We start from the raw sequence: 10976 nt of genomic DNA on the forward strand, positions 1-10976 counted from the left end.
TACTACATTTTTGAGAGTAAAATCATTTCTATTGACAAATCTACATATTACCTATGCAAAATATGTACATTTTATCAACATTAAATTTTAAATTCGGGTATTGACTGTATTGGCTAAAACATCAAGTCAATTTTGTAAATTATTAGGACTATCAAGGTAATATTGCTATCTGTGTACAGAAGGGTAAAAAATGTTTACTAAGTCATTCAATACCTTCAAAATTAGTTCAAGGTTGATTATAAGAGGACATTGTGTACTGGTTACCTACTAAATATCAGTTTTGTTTGGTTTGTTTAACATCCTATTAACAGCCAGGGTCATTTAAGGACGTGCCAGGTTTTGGAGGTGGAGGAAAGCCGGAGTACCTGGAGAAAAACCACCGACCTACAGTCAGTACCAGGCAACTGCCCGGCGTGGGTACCGGGACATGTTAACCACTCGGCCACTCCGGCCCCCTGACTAAATATCAGGCCTCTGAGTCTTCAACTAGAGAAGATTATTAGTGTTTTACCATATTTCAAGCTTTGACGGAAACAGAAACAGAGATAAATTTCCATTTTATTTAAACAGCATTGGTGTTTTACCCTTAAGACCTTTCATGAAAAATACATCATGTATTTTCATCCTGTCACTATGAATGAGTGCACGACAAACTCTGTAAAACTTGTCAACCCTCTGTGACAGATGGTCTGATGAAGAGTAACACTTTATACCTCCAGCCACTTTGTGTGGTGTGGAATAAAAAACATCAACAAAAAACAACCATAAGAATATATACAATGTAGTTTATTTTAAAAGATCAACAACAGGTTTTGTTTCTCCTTTTTGATACAGAATATCACCTCTTTATCAATTAACATTCAAAGAATATCTTATATTAGATCTTCTTTAGTTTAATCTTACTTCCTCTTTGTTTCTATAACGACAGAAACAAGTCAATGAGAGAAAAAAAAACATGCAAATATGGATACTATATAATTTATTATGTTGTAAGAAGTCAGCAAACTCCATAATTAAATACATATAAACAACAACATACAAAGTGACTGTTCCAGAGGTCACTGTAATGATGTCGAACTACAGTATTGAGTTAGTATTACTGTGTGGTATATAGGGCCTCAGGTAAGTCTACTCAACAGTACAGATGGTAGAACTGGACAGAAAATGCCTGAACTACACAAAGACAGAAAGTATATATTCATAAATAAACAGTTTACATTTCAATTATAACAGATATCATTTTAGTTTGCATACCATATCTATCATGTATTTCACTCTAAGTAGCTAGGGAGTGGGCTTATTGTAGGAAAATCAAATAGGCTGAGGGAGACATGATCAGATATTGGTCTATTGTCTAAAAAAAAAAACTAAAAAATCTTTCTATAGATAAATAATGTACTAAGGGGTAATTTGTATTTGAAATGGAACATCAATAACTCATGATTAATTGGGGGAGGGGTAACAAAGAAGAAAAAAGAAGAAAACAAAACATTGAAAGTTTGGATTTAAGCCATCATCTTTATCGATCATCTTTTGTATAAGAGTTGTCGCCTTCCTGTCTTTGTTGACATGTATAGCCTCATCGACCATAAACAAGTTCAGGTAAATCCTTCCAAGCAATCCTCCTGTAAAACCAGTTATAATGATTCCTACACTAATCAAACCAGAACCTTTTGATGTCATATACTTCACACAGGGGATTGATTCTGATAGATTTTTCAGAAAATAATATGATGGGACTTGAGCCTGAATAACACACGTGGGAATCTGTTTTATGTACGATGTCATCAAAGTGTATCGTATGGTCAAAGTTTAAGGTTTCCACATGGTATTATCACGCTTCCTTCAAAACTGTGTAGGAAAATTTTGCCTCTTCTGAGCGTAGATTTTTCATGCTGTATGTGTTCCCTATAAGACAAAATTAATAATATTAAATAAGGTGCAAATTTTAGCTTATCTGGCCGCTAGTTTTGAAACACAAAAATAAAAATCACTCAATATTCAGCTATTTAATATCAGCTTGCTAAAATGTTACCCCCCACATATAGTGTAGCATGTTCTTACCAGGAACATACTAGGTACATAACGACCTTATAGTGATGGGACTGTTATACTGTACACATAAAGAATGTATTAAGTTTAAATCTATAATTCATGTTTTAACAATAGATTTACATTCTATTCCTATTTAAATACTGCACATTAATGAAAATCATGTACTAACAAGAGTAAAATTCAAATACAGTGGAACTTCGTTAACTCGAAGTCGACGGGACCACGAAAAAACTTCGAGTTATCCGAGTGTTCGAATTAAGCGAGTTATCGTTTTTGGTGAAAAGTTTGGTCAATATTTGTCAACATTATATAATCATTATAACTTCGCTCTGTCGCTGATCAGTTTAGTGTGAAGACTGGTCAATACATGTAAATATATATGTAATGTTTCGTTATGTCACTTGTAATTTGGTGTAATTTTGCCGATATACAGTCACGATAAAGTTTCTTTCACTTAGTCACTTCAATAACGATCTGATGTGCAAGTCATGTTTGCAAAAGGTAAACGATAAAACGGAATTCGACAAAATAACAAGTTATTAATGTCAAAACAAATAACCGTTTAAGTTTAACACAGATTGCATACAAAACGTAACAGAACCATTACCTTTTATTGGACATATATAAAATACTGTTTGATCGGCCTACTTACTTTTTATTGATAACCACGCCATTTCCATGTGTATTAGCACCGGAAGTTGGGCTGCGCATGTGCGTATAAAATGTTACTGTAACTGAGTTGGCGTTTTATCCGATTTAATAGACAGCACTGACCGTTACAGTTGTACTCTGAACACCTCGGCAGTAATTACGCTATTGTTTCAGCAGTTTAAAGATTTAATAGGCGCCGGTGACTGTGTCATTTCTACACCTGTAAAAACATCAGCCGGGTAGATCTACCGGTGTGTCAGAGATTAGTTCCGCTTGAGCGAACGGGTAGATGAGTTGTTGACTATCGTGTGCACTGATATCGGCGACCGCCTTGGGGAAATTACCTGATGTAAGTAAAGCAGTACTTTTTATCACCAAGACTTGTTGTTATAAGATTCAACCGACAATTTCTTTTATGAATTTATGAAACACTTATAATAGCATGTAGGTTAGTAGTGCCGATATGTTCAGTATTACAAACGGAATTTAGCTCTTAAAAAATGTCGGCGTTTGCCACCGATCGACGAAAATTATACTTCGAGTTATTCGAACATTTCAAGTAGGATTTTTTTTGTTGGGACCAAATTTTTACTTCGTATTATCCGAGTTTTTCGAGTTATCCGAATTCGAATTTTCCGAGTTTTTTTTTACTAAGATAAAGAGAGAATTCGGCCGGGACCGGCGAGGTACTTCGAGTTAAGCGGGGTATTCGAGTTATCCGAGTTCGAGTTAACGAAGTTCCACTGTATTTGTCTCGCCTGTCCTGAAACTCAGAAACTCTCTGTATATATTACAGACATGTGTAAATATTGATGCATTGCAAAACAAATATTAACATTGCAATGTTAATAAGTTGATAAATTAAGTTTCTGCCAAATATCAACAGGAAGCAAAACAACCTACAATTACCTGTATGGAGTGTAAGCTTATTTCTGGAGAAGTGAAAATTAGTCCCCCCCCCCCTCAAGACGTCTGCAATGACCAAACTGAATTACTATGATAGTAACTTCACTGACCTCTGGGAACAAAGGCAGAGTCGCCAGCCTCCATGACAACAGAAGCTCTGTGTATGGTTAGTGTAACGGCACCTCGCTCTAACAGGAAAATCTGAAATAACAAATGGAGAGAACCATTAAGATATTTAGCTCCCTTCAGGCTATAAAGAAAATTACTAGACAAGTACCATTTACAAAATGTGTTAATTGACCAGTATTATTTTGCAACAATAACCCTTTTCTTAACTATTATTTGTGATGGCACATCAGGTAAGATGTGAGCTCTGTAATTTACCAATTTTTTAATGAACTGTAGTAATGCTAGGAAATGGGAGCTGCACAGTGATGACACTGAGCAGAGACAGACCAGGATAGGATAATGGTAAAACATAAAATAACAATACTATATATGATCAGGACAGTAATAAATCTATATTGGGGAGTAGAGCCAGGCTATAAAAAAATTGTACTCCTAACTAATCATATGTCCCAGATCAGGAAACTACTATGGGGCACTGGGTACTACAAGAATAGCTACCAGTCATAGGTTATGATTTCAAAACCTACCAGAACATCTTTACATACTATGAAAACATACCAGAGTGCCTCGGCTAACCATCTGAATTGTCTTCTCCTGCAAGGGGCGTAGTAGTAACACCCCAGTACCGAACCCCTTCTGGTCTAGGGTTCGAGACATTACAAACGGGTCTTCAGGTGTAGGTGGTTTACCAGATGGACCCACAAATACACCACTGTCTTTACTGGCAAAACACTCTGAAAAAGTATCATGATGACTTTACAAAAATAAGCGGGCAATTGTCTGTCAGGAAAAAAAGCTGAGAAGCTATCTGAAACATCATCTTTGCCCTCTACCATTTAGAGTGTACATCACCATACCCAGAGATAATCCGGCGGGTAGGACAGGTGACTTATATACATTAAAACCTCCAGTCAGTGAATAAACCCTGGTTGCCATAGTGAAGGCAATTGTGATGTCAATTATCCCACCCTATTTAAGTAAACATATTAATCTGTGTCAGGGTTGATGACAGGGATTTCCTCTCCCCTACTTACCTACATAAACTTCTTCATCTGTTTCTGGATTGACCACAGGAATTTCATCCGATACCGTCAGGTTCATATCTGATGGAATCTCTGTATGCATGGATAGATTCCTTGGAGGTGACTCACCATTATTTCTCCTCTCTAAATAATTAAGACATTGTCAAATCACATTAATATTTTGGTTGGTCAATTTATCTTCATTCATAATACTTCTATATACTAAATACAAATCTATTGTGTAATATCAATTGATTGTTACCTGATCAACATGCTTTTAAAATTATGTATAATTATTACATGTATCTTAATTGAATTATCTCTGACAATAAATCTACTCTTTCATATTTGTTTTGAACATCAATACATTCTATCACTACATCAATAATTCTATCACTACATCAATACATTCTATCACTACATCACTATATTCTATCACGAACATCACTATATTCTATCCTAAATAAATACATCTATCACTACATCACTACATTCTATTCTATCACTACAACACTACATTCTAATCACTACAATCAATACAATTTTATCACTACCTCAATACATTATCTCTACATCAATACATTATATCACTACATCAATACATTATTCACTACATCACTATATTCTATCACTACATCATACATTATATCATTTCATCAAACATTCTATCATTTCATCACTATATTCTATCATTACATCACTATATTCTATAACTACATCACTATATTCTATCACTACATCAATACATTATATCATTTCATCAATACATTCTATCACTACATCAATACATTATATCACTACATCAATACATTATATCACTACATCAATACATTAGATCACTACATCAATACATTAGATCACTACATCACAATATTCTATCACTACATCAATATATTCTATCACACTGTGACTTCTATATACTAAATACAAATCTATTGTGTAATATCAATTGATTGTTACCTGATCAACATGCTTTAAAATATGTATAATTATACATGATCTAATTGAAATTACTGACATAAATCACTCTTTCATTTTGTTTGAACATCAATACATCTCATCACTACATCAATACATTCTATCACTACATCAATACATTCTATCACTACATCACTATATTCTATCACTACATCACTATATTCTATCTCTAAATCAATACATTCTATCACTACATCACTACATTCTATCACTACATCACTACATTCTATCACTACATCAATACTTTTAACTCAGAAATCACACATCAATACATTATACTCTACTCAATACATTAGAGCACTACATCAATACATTATATCACTACATCACTATAGTTCTAGCACTACAGCAATACATTAGATCATTTCAATCAATACATTATATCATTTCATCACTATATTCTATCATTACATCACTATATTCTATCACTACATCAATACATTATATCATTTCATCAATACATTCTATCACTACATCAATACATTATATCACTACATCAATACATTCTATCACTACATCAATACATTAGATCACTACATCACAATATTCTATCACTACATCAATATATTCTATCACACTGTGACTTAGAATTATTGTACACGGACATCTTACACACGTGGGGCAGGGTGCGAAAAAAAAGCATGTGTATTAATATTGTCTTTAGCATTTAATCTACGAAGTCTATAGAATTTTCTAAACAAAGTAGGATTAAATCAGACTTAAAGTAAGTTCCATCAAGCAGTTAGCCCTTTCTCTGTGATTGCTCTGCAGAAGTGTCTACATGATACTGATGCGTTTATGAGATCCAGAAGCACGATACTAATACGGGTAAATACAAATAAATCTGGACCTGGTACCATTTCAATTACAATTTTTTTTAATGGCACTGAGAATGACAATATTTGACACTAGCAAGGCACACTTCTATACACTTTAACATCTCTTATTGTGTATTCTAATACCTGATATAACAAAACTTTATTTAAAACTTAAGTTTCACTGCATAGAACCGAGGCGAAGCGAACGATAGACTCTTTCTTTATGAAAGTTTCTCAAAACTGCAGTTCAATTGTATAATTACAAGAAGCAATGATTAAAACATTGAAAACATATTTACATAGGTTTTGTGTGAGTTTTTTAAAATTGAAAATTAGAAGTCAGAGGGACGAGTGATTCTAGTTCAGGGACGAGTGGTTCTCATGCAGCTATAGCACTCGTCCCCTTGGACTAGCGCTTCAAAAATAATTTTCTCACCGTGTGGGGCAAAATGAAATACGGTACCTGCATTTTTTTTTGCCTTTTTCTCACCAGTCATACGTCACTGTCAACACAGACTTTATCAAGTCATACCCAACACATTGACACGGTCCCATTGTGGTGTACAGTCAGGTTTCGGTGTATTATACAGATTTAGTCTTGGTCAAAATCTATACTTAATGTGTCAAAAAGTACATACTTTTATGTTTACTTCTAGCTTTCTTCAAAGCTGTTCTCCTCTGCTGCTCTTTTTCTAAGATTTAGCTTCTTGTGATGGAATGATTCCAGCAACAACAAATCCTCCTGTAAACCATAGCAACACATTATTGTTTACTTAAACTTTACCTTAAAATAGCACTAAGCACACAAAAACAAGAGGCCCATAGATCCTGCACCAACAGGCTGAGACATCATGAGTCCAAGTGGCCCATCTTCGATTTATTCCTCACACAAATAAGAAAACATAACAAGGGAAATCACATTTCTATGACATTTAACCAAATTTGTCAGGAGAACTAATGTTAATTGGCTATCTGGCCCTGACTGCTCAAGATTTATGTAGCTTTAACAAGTGATTAGTAGAAATAATCAAGTTGATACCACTAATTAAAAACAAAAAACTTAATAAAAGCAATGTGAGTATGGGCTCACAGGCATACCCCAATACTCCCATCCCTTCATCAATTAAAGAAATCTGTCTTGGACTCACATAGATAAACCCCCTTCTCCCCATCACTTATAATAATCTGTCTGGTGGCTCACATAAATAACTCTCTTTACTTATTATGGTATATAATTCCACACACACATGGTCTGGTCTGGCCAGTGACATCGTTATTCCTCCTTACATAAATCAGATGTACAAGTAAATCTTTTCCTCCCTGGTAAAAAAGATCCTACCTGACTTCCTGTACTGGTAATCAACTCGTTCGTTCTGTACCATTTCCAAAGTCTGAACCCGAGTCCTGTGTGACCTCCTCAGACCGTTAGGGGGCGATGGATCTGGTATTACTGAAATCACATCAGAAACAAAATTTAACAATTAGATAATAATACTAATAATAAAAAGCTAAAAGTAAATTGTCCTGACTGGTAATAAAATTAGAGACACACTAAGCTTGTAAGACCTGTGTAAAAGAGTATTCATATGCCGCACTGACCTTTCACTTTCAGAATATTGGCATTCTAACCTCCGGTGTTGACTTGTAGAATACATACATTTGTGTTGATGTACCCGCAACCCATTCATCAGTAAATCATGTACATGTGGTCATATAAAAGTATGATTTCCTGTATTAATTAATATGATCAAGTATGACTAAATAACCCTTCAAAAATTTACCATTGATGACCACCAAAATCTAACCAGGGCTGTTACAGAAACACTTCTATGGGACAGGAGGGGAAAGGAATTTAAAATTAGGGGACCAACGGTGTAAAAGAGATTTAAAGTCAAAATTGCTTCTATAGGTGGGTTCCCTAATTTCAAAGTGCCTTTCCCTGTCCCGTATATGTTTTCCTAGAACAGCCCTCAGGTGCAGACTTGATGTCATGATATTACAGTCAGGACGATAGGTGGTAGGACATATGGTGTACACTAAATAGGAACCAAGTCAGTTCAGGGGATTCCTGAGATATCTTGAACAAACTTCATGCTACTGAGGTCACACAAAGTGATTACCTGGTACTATATACCTCCTTTTCAAATTAAAGTGGGAGTATAAAAAACCCTTGTGGCCATCAATTATCAAGTTCCTAATCATCTTTTTTATACCATGAGCCACTATGGTACAGATAATACTCAAGTTATGGAATTTTGAAACCACTAAGAATTTATAACTTCAGCAGTGTGGATATGTAAATGTTTAATTTCAAATGAAGAAAGTAATATATATATAAAAAAAAATCTGACTTACTGATCTTGCATTTCTCTGGCTTCTGGAAAGGCTTTGGTGTCTCTGTTGTAGTCCGCTCACACACATGTATAGGTGTGGACGACATGGAGATGTATGTCGTCATGTCCCCACCTGTGTACAGAATCAGTGTAAATCTTACAGACATGTATAGGTGTGGACGACATGGAGATGTATGTCGTCATGTCCCCACCTGTGTACAGAATCATAGTGTAAATCTTACTGACATGTATAGGTGTGGACGACATGGAGATGTATGTCGTCATGTCCCCACCTGTGTACAGAATCAGTGTAAATCTTACAGACATGTATAGGTGTGGACGACATGGAGATGTATGTCGTCATGTCCCCACCTGTGTACAGAATCAGTGTAAATCTTAGACATGTATAGGTGTGGACGACATGGAGATGTATGTCGTCATGTCCCCACCTGTGTACAGAAAAATAGTGTAAATCTTACAGACATGTATAGGTGTGGACGACATGGAGATGTATGTCGTCATGTCCCCACCTGTGTACAGAATCATAGTGTAAATCTTACAGACATGTATAGGTGTGGACGACATGGAGATGTATGTCATCATGTCCCCACCTGTGTACAGAATCAGTGTAAATCTTACACCATGTATAGGTGTGGACGACGTGGAGATGTATGTCGTCATGTCCCCACCTGTGTACAGAATCATAGTGTAAATCTTACAGACATGTATAGGTGTGGACGACATGGAGATGTATGTCGTCATGTCCCCACCTGTGTACAGAATCATAGTGTAAATCTTACACACATGTATAGGTGTGGACGACATGGAGATGTATGTCGTCATGTCCCCACCTGTGTACAGAATCATAGTGTAAATCTTACAGACATGTATAGGTGTGGACGACATGGAGATGTATGTCGTCATGTCCCCACCTGTGTACAGAATCATAGTGTAAATCTTACAGACATGTATAGGTGTGGACGACATGGAGATGTATGTCGTCATGTCCCCACCTGTGTACCAGAATCATAGTGTAAATCTTACAGACATATATAGGTGTGGATGACATGGAGATTGTATGTCGTCATGTCCCCACCTGTGTACAGAAACATAGTGTAAATCTTAGACATGTATAGGTGTGGACGACATGGAGATGTATGTCGTCATGTCCCCACCTGTGTACAGAATCAGTGTAAATCTTACAGACATGTATCGGTGTGGACGACATGGAGATGTATGTCGTCATGTCCCCATCTGTGTACAGAATCATAGTGTAAATCTTACAGACATGTATAGGTGTGGACGACATGGAGATGTATGTCGTCATGTCCCCATCTGTGTACAGAAACAGTGTAAATCTTACAGACATGTATAGGTGTGGACGACATGGAGATGTATGTCGTCATGTCCCCACCTGTGTACAGAATCATAGTGTAAATCTTACAGACATGTATAGGTGTGGATGACATGGAGATGTATGTCGTCATGTCCCCACCTGTGTAGAGAATCATAGTGTAAATCTTACAGACATGTATAGGTGTGGACGACATGGAGATGTATGTGGTCATGTCCCCACCTGTGTACAGAATCAGTGTAAATCTTACAGACATGTATAGGTGTGGACGACATGGAGATGTATCGTCGTCATGTCCCCATCTGTGTACAGAAAACATAGTGTAAATCTTAGACATGTATAGGTGTGGACGACATGGAGATGTATGTTGTCATGTCCCCATCTGTGTACAGAAACATAGTGTAAATCTTACAGACATGTATAGGTGTGGACGACATGGAGATGTATGTCGTCATGTCCCCTCTGTGTACAGAAACATAGTGTAAATCTTAGACATGTATAGGTGTGGACGACATGGAGATGTATGTCGTCATGTCCCCACCTGTGTACAGATCATAGTGTAATCTTTACAGACATGTATAGGTGTGGACGACATGGAGATGTATGTCGTCAGTCCCCCCCCTTTTACAGAAACATATTGTAAATCTTCACACATGATCAGTGTAAACAACTGGATTTTATGTCGTCAATGTCCCCAAACCTTGTCCGAATCATAGTTAAATCTTTTCAG

The 10976-nt window shown here is 36.2% G+C and overlaps 1 protein-coding gene across 1 annotated transcript; it reads right to left on the reverse strand.

Annotated features, from left to right (window-relative positions):
- Window positions 1–960: 960 nt before the first annotated feature.
- On the reverse strand, window positions 961–7254 carry LOC117319919 (centromere protein C-like). Its single transcript, XM_033874627.1, has 5 exons — window positions 7198–7254; window positions 4776–4907; window positions 4300–4475; window positions 3723–3813; window positions 961–1908 (listed from the first exon to the last, which is right to left on the reverse strand). The coding sequence occupies exons 2-5, from the start codon at window positions 4864–4866 to the stop codon at window positions 1835–1837; spliced, it is 432 nt and encodes a 143-aa protein (XP_033730518.1). The 5' UTR covers window positions 4867–4907; window positions 7198–7254; the 3' UTR covers window positions 961–1834.
- Between the last annotated feature and the right edge of the window lie 3722 nt (window positions 7255–10976).

This window comes from Pecten maximus, unplaced genomic scaffold (genome assembly GCF_902652985.1).
Source record: "Pecten maximus unplaced genomic scaffold, xPecMax1.1, whole genome shotgun sequence".
Classification (NCBI taxonomy): Eukaryota; Metazoa; Mollusca; class Bivalvia; order Pectinida; family Pectinidae; genus Pecten; species Pecten maximus.